Source organism: Emydura macquarii, unplaced genomic scaffold (genome assembly GCF_026122565.2).
Source record: "Emydura macquarii macquarii isolate MOO-44397 ecotype Brisbane River unplaced genomic scaffold, CSIRO-AGI_Emac_v2 contig_369, whole genome shotgun sequence".
Lineage (NCBI taxonomy): Eukaryota > Metazoa > Chordata > Testudines > Chelidae > Emydura > Emydura macquarii.
In genome coordinates this window covers 5,641,852-5,656,421 of record NW_027130506.1, presented here as the reverse complement: position 1 = coordinate 5,656,421, position 14,570 = coordinate 5,641,852, and the positions used below count along the sequence as shown (strand labels likewise).

General features: G+C 38.4%; 1 protein-coding gene across 2 annotated transcripts in view; it reads right to left on the bottom strand.

Moving 5' to 3' along the window:
* Window positions 1-2,949: 2,949 nt before the first annotated feature.
* Window positions 2,950-14,570, bottom strand: part of FAM91A1 (family with sequence similarity 91 member A1) — a 50,480-nt gene continuing 38,859 nt past the window's right edge. For both annotated transcript variants that reach the window (XM_067531135.1, XM_067531145.1), the window contains exons 19-24: window positions 14,323-14,395; window positions 12,621-12,770; window positions 12,066-12,173; window positions 11,469-11,592; window positions 10,067-10,136; window positions 2,950-7,833 (exon numbers count right to left, since the gene is read on the bottom strand). In XM_067531135.1, the coding sequence (XP_067387236.1) occupies window positions 7,642-7,833; window positions 10,067-10,136; window positions 11,469-11,592; window positions 12,066-12,173; window positions 12,621-12,770; window positions 14,323-14,395 (717 nt within the window). In that variant the 3' untranslated portion in view covers window positions 2,950-7,641. The remainder of the gene's footprint in view (window positions 7,834-10,066; window positions 10,137-11,468; window positions 11,593-12,065; window positions 12,174-12,620; window positions 12,771-14,322; window positions 14,396-14,570) is intronic.

Here is a 14,570-nt window from a genome sequence, read left to right as displayed (position 1 = left end):
GTGCTGTTTAGGAAAGACATATAAAGGCAAAGGTGGTGGAGTAGCATTGTAAAGAAATTAGAAGTGATGGAATTGATAAGACAGAGTCTGTCTGGGTAAAAAATCACATTGGGGTAGAAAACTACTAGAGTTTTACCTGGTATAGTGCTTGGGGTGTGCTACAGACCACCAGGATCTGATCTGGACATGGATAGAGACCTCTTTAACATTGCACCTCTGATTTGATTATTGGACCTTGAATAGTATCACCATCAAGAACAAATATTCTCTCCCATTGATCAACGAGCTTTTAGAACAGATCAGCACAGCAAAGGTCTTGAACAAGTTCCAGTTGCATGGTGCATACAACTTGGTCCACATCTGAAAGGGCTGACAGGTGGAAGACAGCATTCTGAATCAGGTATGGCCACCATGAGTATCTGGTTATACCCTTCGGCCTCTCCAATGCCCTGGCCACAACCCAACGTTTGTGAATGATATCTTCGAAAATATCCTAGACTAGTGCATTACTTAGATGACATCCTCGTCTTCTTGGAAAGCCAGACTCTGCACAGCCACCACATCCAACAAGTGCTGGAATGCCTTAGGAAAAATGGCCTATATACCAAACTGGAAAAATATGAGTGTGACCGCACCTCCATTGATTTCCTGGGTTATGTTATTTAACTCCCACGTGACAGAACTATGAGATCTATGACAAATAGCTGCTAGCCATCAAGACTGCCTTTGAGGAGTGCCATCACCACTTGGAGGGTGCACATTTCCCCAGCCAGTTATTCCCAGACCATAAAAACTTAGAACACCTGCTATACATGAAGGTCCTCAACCAGCGTCAGATCTAGCAGCCCCTATTTTTCCCCCTTTTTGAGTTCAGACTACATCATCAGCCTGGAGGCTGCAATGGCAAGCGCAATGCACTCTCCCACAAGGGGGAGTGCCTGGATGGCAAGAAAGGACATCAGAACCCTCCACCATCCTGAAACCGCACCATTTCACCAGTGTGATAATGAACATGGACTTGTTAGCCCTTGTGAAATCCTCTCTACCAAGAGACCAATTTGCAACTAAACAGATATTGCCCAGTGTTGACACCGACCCAGGCTTCTCTGTTAGAGGTGGGGTACTGCTGTTCAAGGAAGACATTTATGCCCCTGAAGGCACACCCTGCCTTGCAATTCTCCGACTGGGCAATGACTCACCTCTAACCAGTCATTTTGGATCATAAAACTGATTGTGCAGCATTTCTAGTGGCCCAGATCGCATGCCTCCATGAGATCGCACATTGACTTGTGTGAGGTATGTTGCCATATGAAGATCCCTCACACTAAGTCCATGGGCACCTTTGTATCCCTACTTACTTCTTCCTGACTCTGGAATCCGTATCAATGGATTTTATTGTGGAAATCCCTGACTCCCAGAACCACACCTCCATATCTGTAGTCATAGATCTCCTATCCAAGGTGTCCCACTTCATGCCCTGCCACAAGATCCCCACCACAGAAGTGACAGCCCTTCTCTTCTCCTATCATGGTTTCAAGTTTTCATGGGTGTGACAGAGCTGTGAGATACTGTTATCCCTCTGAGCCTCAGCAAGTTTGAGCTTTGCTGCAGCTAAGCTGTGTAACAGCTCCTTGACAAACTAGCCTGTCTGCTTTGCCAGTAAACTCCTCAGGGCTCCCCTAGTCCAAACCTTGCCGAGCAGGTAACAATCAGGAAACTCCAGCCCCAAGTTCCTAAGTGAGGTCCCTCTGCAATACACCGCCCATATTGCTGATCATTCACAAAACATTAAGTTCTCTGCTTCTTTAAAGAAACAGCAGCTTATCTTGACTGAAGATAACTATCACTTCAATTCAATCAAAGCACTGGCATGGTTTAGATAAGAAGTAAAAAGTTTATTCAATCAAAAAAAAAGAGGTTTTAAGTGAGTTCAAGTATAAGGGATAAAGAAGGAAAGGGTTATAAAACAAACAAATGTAAAAATCTGCTTTCTAATGGCGAAGACCTAACGTATCAAGCTACAGTCTTTGTTCAAGGTAGTTTCTTCATCCATCTTCCTTTTCCAGCAATGGCTGACTAGTTCTTAGTCAGGATCCCCATGGAGTCCAAGGGGCTGGTTTTCCTTGTCTCTTGAGGTGAAGGATAAGGTAGGAGTTCTCTGCCCCCTCTTTATAGTCCAGTAAGCCTTTGGAAAGTCTCTCTCAAAGTTCATCAATCTCGCTTCAAGAGGCAGGAAGGCTTCCTGGGGGTACTGTCTTCATCCCCCATTGAGATTGTTAAATGATCACTTTTTCTCCACTTGCTTTCCTAATAGCTTTGTTGCCTTGCCTGCAAACGTCTCTCTCTTTATCTTTGGTCACACACTGCTCAGTTAACATGGGTGAATTAAGGCAGAAGTGCATGACTGGGTTCAAATCCTAACTCTTCACAGCATTTGCCTATAACAATTCCAAGCATAAGTCTATCTGCCAGAGGCCCTCTTTCACCAACTACAGTTTCTGCCCCCAATTCCATCCCTCCCTACCCTCAACTTCCCATGTCCCTTCCGCATCTGACCTGGCTAAACAGCTCCGTAAAGTCCAAGAGGAACTAAGATCCCACCTGGATGCTGCCAACGCAGACTATAAGTGGTTCACTGACTGCTGCCACTGGGCTAACCCTCCCATCACCGTTGCGGACAAGGAATGGCTATTCACACAACACTTGGACACCTCCCATCCATCCCGCAACTAAACTACTCGTACCTCAGTCCCTTTCTCATCACTCAGCAATTAACCTGGTCACCGTCTGCCTCCACCTATCCCCCACATTGTGAGTACACCCCTTGTTACACGTCTCCCTAGTGAAAAAGCACACCCCCAAACTCCCTGACATGACAAACACAAGCTTCTCCTCTCCTTATTTCTTCTCTCCAGTTTTGCCCCATATTTCTCCCCCCCTCCTCCAGCTGCCCCATGTACATTATCTTCTCTTCTTTCCCCGTCCTCAGCTCAGACTTTACAACTTTCAATAAAGCCTTGCTGGCCTGTGTTCCCTAGCTCCAACACAATCTTTGCCATTACAGCCCATATGCCTTTGTCCTCCTGGTCTCCAGTGTATTCCTTGACTCCAGCATTGTCCTCATCTCTCTTTCTAACTTTTTCACCATCCTCACCTCCATCACCGACATCAGCTTCATCATTAACATCTTCAGCTACATCATCATCCTCATCATCATCTCCACTTCCATCATTCACCTCATCACTGTCATGAGCTCCATTGCCATCAGTTCCCTCGCCAACTCCATCACCCTCCTTGGTACTATCTAAGGCTCTCCCATTATCTTCATCACTGTCTGTGCTCCACCATCATTGCTCCCTCATTGCCTCTGTCCTGAGTTCCGTTGCTGCCATTTGTTGGAGGCCCAGTGCAATTTGAGTTGCCTGACCACTGTCATACAGGCCTTGCATAGCTTTAGTTGCTTGCTTGGCTATTCTGACCCCTGTAGCATGACATCTTCTGGTTGGCAGAGATGAATAGGACTACTGAGTAACCTTGCAGATGTCTCAGTTTCTGCATGCCACAGCACATAACAAGACAAAATACACAACATGCATGCTTGCAGCTGCACATAGATAACAGTAATGGAAACAAGTTATCCTTGAATGTCTGGGGGTACAATTTTTCATTGCCAAGGGGCATATTTTTATACCGCCGCTCCTATCACCAGATGTTGTTTTGACAACCCCAATTATCACAGTAAGAATGGAATGTAGTCAAGGGTGAAAACCCAACGTAGGTAATTAACGTATATGATAATGAGTAGAGAGGTAATTAGGTGAAAGCTGTTTATGGAAGGGTATAAGAAGTCACTACTTAGACAAAGTGCTTTACTGAGGCCCTGAGTCAGCAGGATACTTAAATATGTGAATAGTCTCGTTGCTTAAAGTTACACCCGTCAGTGCTTTGCTGATCAGAATCCTAATTTGAGAGCTCACTGATGCTTTGTTAAATTAGTGTCTTTTCTGGGGGCAAATTAATGGAAGATATGGGACCAAAGCTCAGCCTCAGGCAGTGCTTTGGCACTTAGTGGAAGAGTCATGGCTCCATGATCATCTCCCTGCAAAAAACAATGCAAAAGAGGGTTTAGAAGGAAAGATATCGCAATAACTGAACTTGTCTTCTGATAAAACTAAATGTCTGAAGATTTTGCTATTGCAAGGGTTGAAGATACTCTGACAGTAATCTCCATAACATATTATAACTGGTTTCTGGTGCTTCAGTTCATAGGTGCCACATTTTACTGCCATGTCCAAAAGAAACACACCTAAAGGGAAAAGCATTTTGTCGTGTTTTGACCTACAACATATTTTATTTGTAAACATTTATGTTACATGTGCCAATAATTTAATTGAACACAAGATTTTGTACATTTCAATGTATACTATTAACAACGTCATACCAGGGGAAAAAAATCAACTGTATTGAGTTACAGTTATACTTCAAAACCTTCATAATACAAACTGTGTTAGAAACACTGAACAAGAAAAAAAGGGTTGAGAATAATGCCAGAGAGAGAATTTGAACTGCTAGATTATAGAAACCAATGAAAACTTGTTAGTTGGCTCCTATACCTAAATCCAGCTAAAATACTCTTTAGGTTGCCAGAGCTATTCCCAAAGCACAAAACAAATCTTTTTTTTTTTTTTTAAACTGAATAGACTTCTTGGAAGGTAAATGCCTAAAATATTTTTTTTACATTATGAACTTGATTTTACACAACTAATAAACCATTTGAAGAAAAAAATTGAATATATTGTCTTTATTCTTAACAAAAAAAGAGTATTTTGGTTTGAATGGAGCCCATGCCTTTGTTTATACCACATTTAAAACAAAACATTATACTTTGAATAAAGCCTCTACACCATACCCAGTATTATAGTTGCAGTTGAGTTAGGATATGTTATGGCCTTTCTTTGGCAGTCACCTGTTCAATAAAAATGTCAAGCGTGTGTGCCTATAGATAGCCTCCTAAATCTACCTTAAAGCACCTAAATAAGAGTGGCCTGATTTTGAAAAGCTGCCAAGTACTTGCAGCTCTCATTGTTAAGAGTCGGATTTGTAGGTATTCAGCAATTCTGAAAACCAGGCTACTTTTATTTAGGAGCCTAACTTTAGGCATCCAAATATGAGTACTGAAGACAATAATAGTGGAAAATAAAAAACAAATTTAAAAAAATCTTCCATTAATTCTGAGGTTTGCGAAGACAAACTTTTCCATGAGCTAACAGAATTGTACATATCTGTATATATACAATGTACAGGGTGACAGTCAATATAAAATATGTTGCTAGCTAACCTACGAAAGCTCACTGCAGTATTTTAAATAATGCCTACAATACTGAAAATGTAAAACATCACCTATAGTATAGTTCCTGCACTGCATTAGCCTGTGGAATTAACCTCTCTTCGTGTAGCATATTAATTTTCAGACAGATCAGTCTGCTTTCTATGTTATTTCTCTCCCACTAATATCCATACAGAACATGTAGCATTACTATTTTTACTTTTTAATTTCCTTTGTAGGCAATAAAACAACCAGCATCAATTAAAAAATATGGATAGATTGGTACACTTCCAATAAAAAGTCAATCTTTTTTATTGTAGTGTACACACTGATCAACACATGAAGTAAAACTCTGTAATACATTCAGAATAAGTAAGTTCAACTGCTATTGGTAAAATATAAAAGGGGAAGAGACAAACGTGAGAAGAGCACTGCACTGATCATGCTGAAGTACTTACAACTTCCAGTTTCTCAGCTAGAGAGGAAGCTCCACATTTATACTTAATAGGAATGTTAACCAAGTGAAAAATGAGGAAATAACTGAAGATTCCATTCTAATTCAAATCACTGTTCTATCACATTAGAATGCTTTTTTTTTTCTCCTTTTAAAACATATATCACATCAAATATTTTCTTCCTACCCCTCATAGAACAAATACAAAAATTGAACATTACTACATTTACCATGTACAATTCCCAGCAGTACTTGTTGCACAGATTCTTGGTCCAATAACTGCTTAAAGTGTAGGTAAGTGCTGACAGCGTGGTTCAATTTCATTTTAAAGGCAAAATATGTGAATGAATTCCAGTAAACAAAAGTCAGCAGACATTTTTAGATACTAATCTTCAAAATATTCTACATCCTTGTTGTTTTCCTAGTGTGCTTAACTGAATTAGATATATTTAAACTGGCAGGAAACCACCTTACAGAGTTAGTATAAGCTAAAATGAAGTAACACTGCACAAATTCTTCCCATCTCTAGCCTTCTAAACCTAGAAATGACTACACTGATCAATTAACATAATATTTGTCATGAGTAGTTGATTTGTTAAGGAAAACAAAGAATTATTTAAAGAAATTCATCTGCCTATAAGTCCTTTTTCTGCATTTTTTTCTTTATTGAGGACACCCACATAAAAACCAAACATTTTGTTCTTTTAGTATTAGGTCTTCTCCGACTGTTTATTCTGCCATTAAAATCTTTGGTTTGTGACACTTTTGAATAACTTCAGGTGAGGAATAAGTGACAGACGCAAAGACAAGTTGGGTCAGTAATATCTTTTATTAGAGCAACTTCTGTTTGTGAGATACACAAGCTTTCAAGCTTATACAGAGCGCTTCTTCAAGTCTACTCTGTATAAGCTCAAAAGCTTGTGTCTATCATAACAGAAGTTCCTCCAATAAAAGATATTACCTTACCCACCTTGTCTTTCTAATCTCCTGGGTCCAACATGGCCACAACACTGCATATGACAGAAACAAACATGCTCAAGACGCAAAGATCCTGGTTTCATGTGAGTGCTCCAATAAAACAAGGAACAGAAGAGATACATTAAATATTATATAGATAAACAGCTTTCTATGAACAGAGGGAACCAAATTCATCCCTGGTGTAATTCCATTGCTCTCAATGAACTTAAATCTAGGATGAAATTGACCCAATCTTTTTCCAAGATTTCCTTGAGGCACAACAGGACTTTAAGTCTTCAAAACTTAAGACCTCATAGAAAGTGTCAATTCACTTATTGTTATGTTGATTTGCCAAACCAAACCTTCATCATCATCATGCTGATCTACATAAGATACAGACATTAGCAACAATTCTTAATGCCCCATAACACCACCATGATACCGGATTTTTACTGTTTGAACACCATTGAGCCTTTCCAGAGCCAAACCTCTTACCTATAAACAGAATTCAGTAATAAAATACAGAACTGAACAGGATTTATGTCTGAGCAATGAACATATAAAATTACTATTGCAATTTTGTTGTGACAGCATAGAAATTTAACAATCATCAGAAAGCCTAGAAAGGGTACGTTTAGAATTATAAAAGAAATAGAGATTGTCTCAAGATAGAAATATCGTGCTGATAGCTGAAAAGCTTTCTGTTGCAGCAGGATATGCACCAATGAATAACAAGTTGCATACAGTATGTTTCCCCAGTACTGCAACACAAGATACTTTAAAACACTGTTTTAATATGGGTTATGCTGCAGCAGCAATACACTTCTTAGTGGTCGGCACTATAAATTAATTGTAATAGATGAAGAAAAAAGGCATTAAGTGAGCAATGCATGGTGAACTCAAACTATTTGATTTGTTCTTTAGGTATGTTTGCAATAAGAACTGGGGAAGGAGATCGTCCATTCCATTCAGATAACATGCCTTCTTTGAACACTAGATTCTTGGCAGGAAGTGGAACACCCACATCAGCAGAAGTAGGTTGTGAAAACAAACTTGAACTGGTGTCAGAGAGCAGATCCAGTGTTGAAATACCTTCCTAAAGACAAAGGGAAAAAATGCAATGTCTTTAAATAGGAACAAAGGACCAACAAGGATTGTTTGGTAATATCTGGATTTCAGTTGGCTCATTTAAGCCACACTTCTGCCTTCTGGAGGTTCTATGAATGCTACTGTAAGCCACTGAAATTTTGAACTGTTATATAGGTAAGAGCACGCACCACTGAATGTGTTAAGCTTTACTTGACTCTTCGGCTAAGTCTGTGTACAAACCCTCTTGGGTCCAAGAAGGAAAAATCCAAAGCTCAGTGGAATTTAAAAAAAAAAAAAAAAACCTCAATCAGAATTCCACTTACCAGTAAGTAACCAGACTTTGAAAACACAGCTGAAGCTGGTGTTTGCCCTACTGTCAGAGTCTAAAAATCTTTACAAAATTGTACTCCCTTCCCATCCTGTATGAAACTTCCCTTCAGGCCTTTGGGAGCAGTCTACCCTGCAAGGAAACATAAGGAAGTCCAAGGAACTGTACTCCTTGTGATTGCCATATGTTGTTCCTCTGCAAGGCAGACTGTCTATATTAATCTTCTACTCTTATCTTTATGCTTTCTTTTTTTCCAGAACACCATCTATGTTGGGAACACCCCCAACAATAAGATGATCACCTCTCATTCAAATGCCTCTAAACCATTTCCACAATGCCCATTAATAATGCTGTCCCATTTCATTAAAATCATTGTGATTCACCAATCAAAAGTCATTCTAAGATAAAACCTTCCTCTGTCCGTTTTGTGCTTTTTATCTGATTTATATGGGCTATTTAAGACTATACACTCCTCAGAGCAGGGACCATGTCATCCTTGATGTCTTGTACAAGATAAGCACATTGTCAGCACTTAAATAACAATGCATGTTTGGATGTATTTATTTCCCACATTCTGGTTAGCCAGAATTTCTCATGAGCATGATATGCTGTGGTTTCAAGTACATGAAGAGGTGGATTAGGATTTTTTTGTAGTCACTTCCACTTTTTCATTCCTGGAATTCTTACTCAAAATATTTCATTACCAAATTCTTTAGCACACCCCCACATCTCTCTCATTATGTATTATAGTTAAGGTTAAGATTTTGTCAGTTATTTTTAGTAAAAGTCATGGACAGGTCACAGGCAATAAAAAAAAAAAATTCATACAAGTCCATGACCTGACCCTGGCAGCAGGGAGCTCTGGGACCAGTAACTCAGAGCTCTGGCTCCCACCGCCGCCCACAGCAGTTCAGAGCTGTGGGGCCCCTGCCGTCCAGGGGACCCGCCACCTGCAGTGGCTCAGAGCTCCAGGGCTCCCTCCAGCTGACAGCTTCAGCCCCACCACCACGGGGCTGAAGTGGAAAATGGCATGGATGTCTCTGGAAGTCATGAAATCCGTGACTTCCACAACAATCTTATCCTTAATTATAATTGTATATGGCTTCACGTGCAATGTATTTTATAAAAACAAAATCAGCTGTACTTTACATGCAGTAAAGTACAGTCATAAAGTTTTAGCAATAGCTATTGCCAAAACAGGGAGACATTGTGGACTGTGGAAATGCTGAGACATTGTGGAGGAAATTCCAAGGTAAAAATGCAACATTTATGTTCTTAAACATAAAGCCCTTCCAAAACACAGCGAAGAGTTTTACCCATTTTCTCTTTAAAATTAACTCATTGCTAGATTATTTACATGAAGAAATACACCAAACTTCTTCAACTAATAAAACTAGAATTTCACAGCATGTTTCATCTGCCATTCAGACTTGGTTAAATTTAGGATAAGAGTTTTCATTACTAAACAAACAAGGATAGTTTTAAGTAAAAATATTTTTCTTAAAAGAGATACGGTCAACTTGAAACCTAGTTAATATTTAGAAGATTAGTAAGTAGGACCTGAAACTACACTTGCCCAGCATCCCCTTACTAATATTTAGGATTTTATAATCGTGTTTTCCAAAATGTCAAATATCTCTCTCCTTTTGCTGTGCAAAACCCATACAAACAGGGGAAACTGATTATACTCAGAGCAGTGACAACATACCAAGTAAAAAACCAAACAGTATTTTCCCCTCTTATTTCAGTAAAATTTCAGAAAGTAGTGAGATTCCAAATATGACAATGTCCTTAATAGCTGTACCATTAAAAAATGAATAAACCACAAACTTCTACACAATGTTTAACAAAAAAGCCAAAACCAAAAGATAGACCATGAAGAAGTTCTTACATATTGGTTTTTTTTCCTTACCTGGAATGAATGAACAAAGTTAAGAACCCGTAGGGACAGCTTTCTACTGGAATGTAAGAGTTTTTGAAGGCTGTCAAAATAACAGAAGTAAAAGCTGTAAAACATAGCACATCTAAAAAAGTGCATGTGTGCTAGTATATATTGTTAGTGGGCTAGAGTTACCAGGTTCAGGCTGGCTCTTAACAACACTTGTTAAAGTAAAGCAGAATCATGTAATACCCTCATTGTACAAGAGGTAAATTGCTAACTAAACTTTATCCCTGGCCCCACCACTACCGCCCCCATTAACTGCCTGGGTTTTGTTCTGTTCAACCAAGTGAATATCCAATTTCCTGAAGTTATTTATGTTTGTTACTATGACACAGCAAGATGCAGGTGAAAATTTCAGTTAATATTTATAATGTACATAAAGCATGAATAATATATTAAACTACATTCTTGCTTCTTATGCTAGACTGGTCTAGAAAGGTGTAATATATAGAGGTTCTTAGCATAAGTTACTTCTCAAAATGCAACACAGCAAAAGTACCAATAAAGGTGACAAGCCACCTAATTACCTATAAGATCCTTATTGCAGAGGCCTATTAGAGCCACATTTTCAAATAGCCTTAACATAGTCTCTAAAATTGTGTCCCTAAATCAGACAGATTTTGCCAAAGAAAAAGTGAACTATAATGAAAAGCCACCTTCAAAATGAGGAATACACATCAGTGGCCATCATTTGATTAAGTCCATAAGATTTAGTTATAGTGCATAAGATCTGCCTTCCCAAAACCAAACACAGTAAAGCTACAACATTATTAGCTCTTATGAATTTGAGTTTTGCTAGTATTTTGACGATGAAAGTTAAGCTTGTGTAAAAGGTCCCTATTCCCTCTGCCCTGACCTCTACAAAAGACAGTAGTTATCCACAAATAAAGAAGCCATGATTAATTTAAGAAATATAATCTAATCAAAGGTGCTGCATTTCAGTAGAACAGTTGCAATTAAAATTGTCCTCACTGAACAAGGGCCCAAACAAGTTATCATCAGAAATCCAATTTATTATATTCTCCAAACTAAAATAAAACTTCTTTCCAAAAACAGTCCACTATATTAACCAACTGCAATGTGAAGGTCAATCTACTATAAAGATAGATTGCAAGGCAAGATTTTAAGTAGCCTAATCTCACTCATACACCATACACTATTGTATGATGCTCACACTGGCAAAAGCAGCCAAATATTCATGACTTGAGCTATGATCAATGAGTTATAGAAATGTATATTATAGCTAGTATCTTGGAGCCTAAAAGTGACCCCTATAATGTAATAACAGAATACTAGTTTCAACTTTAATTAATTGCATTGCCAAAGCACAGATAAGTCTTGCACGCAATTACTGTGGTAAAAGAAACCTCACCTTTCTTTTCTACATAGTCCATGGGTAGCAATTTTTCTGCAGACTTTCCGGTTTAATTCAGAGCTAAAGAGTGGAATTCCAAAGCATAATTCCAGGGGAACCCATTCCAGTTCTGTTGTGGGTACTACAAGATGTAAATAAGAGATACTGAAAAGTTTACTGAAGAAATTGGCAAATTGAACATGAAAATTTAACCCCTGGATCAGTTCTCTCTAAAAAAAATAAATAAAAATTTGCAGTCAGTAGCTGAACTGTACCAAAAGGTTCCTATCTCCCATTCTTTCTAAAACTTACACAATCTTTACAAGATAGAACACTTCAAATGAAGCTACCAATTCTGAGCAAAAAGAAGATTCTTTTAGAGGTCTGCATTAAAACACATTAACAGTGTTGCATTATCTATGCATCAATGTGTCAAAAACATAAACTTTTTTTTAAAATGTGCACTATTTGCTTAAGAAAGAGCAGTAGAGGAAGCATAGGCAATGCTCATATTGTGTATTTAAATACTTCAGTGTTAGATTTCTGACTGGGCAGAAAAATCTAAGGAAGATTTCATCTTTCATGAAACAATATAAGTCATTTGTAAGATTTTACCTTCAGGGCTTTGTTTAGCTACAGCATCCACAGATGTCTCTTCAATAACGATTTCAAATGATTCTGTGCTTCCATTTACATCAGATCCTAATGCCAATTCAAGCTCACCTAAATTTAAGGTAATTATTTAATAATATTTAGTTGAACATTAGCTTAGTTACCTCCTGATCTACTGAATATCCTACAAGTTTTACTTAGATGTGATGGACTGATAATGAACAAAAAGTACCTCTGAAACTATTTGCCTAAGGACAGTAATCCAGATGTATGGAATAAAAGAAGTAAAGACAGACACAAGAATCTTACTTGGACCTGGTTTGGCACTAAAATAATCAAAGTAAAGTCTATGGATCTCCATCACTTCTACTTAAATACACAGCTTTGTTTTCAAAATAAAACATAAAGAGCTGACATGGTTTTAAGAGAAGATTTTGTTTTGTACTTTTTTTATATTTTACATAATAAATTTATATCCCTTCCTTTTTGTTTAAAAGAGGGCATATGAATTCAAAGACACTAGCTGCCAAAGACAAATAGTCTTCACTGCTGACTAACCTTTTCCATCAGAAGCATCACTCAACTTTCTGTTTGTGTGTCGACTGGAAGAATTCAACATGGTAACATAGCCACAAAAATGCTGCAAATCCACTTTGTCGCTTAATATTCTCAAAGCTTTATGAACACCCATATTCACACGAGAGAAGTCTAGCAGAGAAAAAAGGTACATAAGTTTGCTTTTGCATCACTGCCAGAAGGTAGTAGAGCAACCACAGCATCACTATAGTTAATATCCAGGAAGTCAGGGGTTGACTTCTGATGGCTTGAATGTTCATTTAAGCATTTGGAGATTTCCCTTCCTTCTGTAATTCCTAGGTTCAGATATCATGATGGTGGGTGTGGTATGGGAATCTAGGTAAATGGATAGCTTCTTCTTCCCCATTCCAAAACAACATAGTTCCTTAAGATACAGTGGCAAGGAGGAAGGAGAAGATGCAAGAATTAGTGGGAGCCATTTTTCTGTACCTTCATCTAGAGGACAGAGTGCTGCAATTTCTATGCTGGGCCTCACTGATTTCTCTCTCTTCCACTAAGCTGCACTCTGGATCTTCCACAGTACTCTGGCCCAGAGTTCAGGATGAGGTACATTATGAGGCACAAGATAATCCTGCAGCTCCCAGGTTTTGAGTCTAGTTATGGAGGAACTACTGGGTTTTGACATCCAGCTGTTGATGTCAGAAGAAGGGTGGAGGAGTGACTGGCTTTCAGCTCAAGACTTTTCACCTGAGGATCAAGGTGAATGGAAGTGGCCACTCTGCCAAAGAACCAACAGGAGAGGTGAATGTAGGAAATAGGTTATTGTGAACCTAAACAAATAAACTGGATTTAGACTCAGACCAGGAAATAAGTGGATGGATTACATTGGTTTGTATTTTGTCCAACACCATTTTATAGTTTAAGATGTTAAATGTTAAATCTCAAGGCTCAGCCTGGAAGTACATGACCTTCCCATCATCTTCCTCTCCACTCCCTTTAATCTTCAAAATGATTGACTAGGACAAGTCTAAGAATCACTTCACAATCAATACATTTCTGCTTCACTAATAGCAATCATGCTTCTGCAGACTTTGAAAGTGAAGATTAGGAAATTTAAGAGTCATCATTAACCTAAAACTTTTTTTTTTAAAAAAAATGTGTTCAATTTTTTTATTTTCTGTAGTTCAGTAGTGCCACAGGATAGCGACCAAAATAGCTTAGCTGAATGCACCCCCTAGGAGCTCATCAATTGCCTAAATGTTTTTAGCTGGCAGTGTTCTGTAGGCATCACAGCAGTAATGAATCTTGCAGAAGGATCTGAAGGAGAATTAGATAGATTTAAAAGTTTTTTCAATAAGTTTATGTGCGACAAAAAGAGAAGCACGGAGGTCATGTAGAAGCAGTGATGGGCAATAAAAGCTGGTGTTGTCCCAGGAAGTTTATGAAGCAAAAGAAAAAGAGCCAGTAAATTAATTGGAAGTTGGGATGATGGTCACAGTGATATGAGGAAGACTATTTTCCTCTACACATTTGCGGCATCTGTGCACACAATGTAAGGGATCCCTTCCATTTTCTCTTCCAACTTTAATCAATAGTTAGTAACATTGTAGTCCTCTGCTTTTAGAAAGTGGGCATTAGTATATTTACTTCAGCCTCACCACAAAAGATAATTGTACAATAGCACTGAAGTCTTTGTTGAAAAATTCACATTAAAGATAGTTACCTCCTTGCTGCTCTGCTTCATCAAATGGGAAAGGTATATGCATAGTTTCCCCCATTCCATGCATGCCATGTCCCTGAACACCAAGAAATTAAAATCAGGGAAAGAAATCCATATATACTACCAGAGCTTGCATTTATTTCTTAATTCTATTTGTGCTCTTTTGTTTAAGAAGGGCCAGATTGGTATTGCTGATATAACAAACAAAAGGAACAGATACAACTCTTATATATTGAAGACTGGGGTTGGTA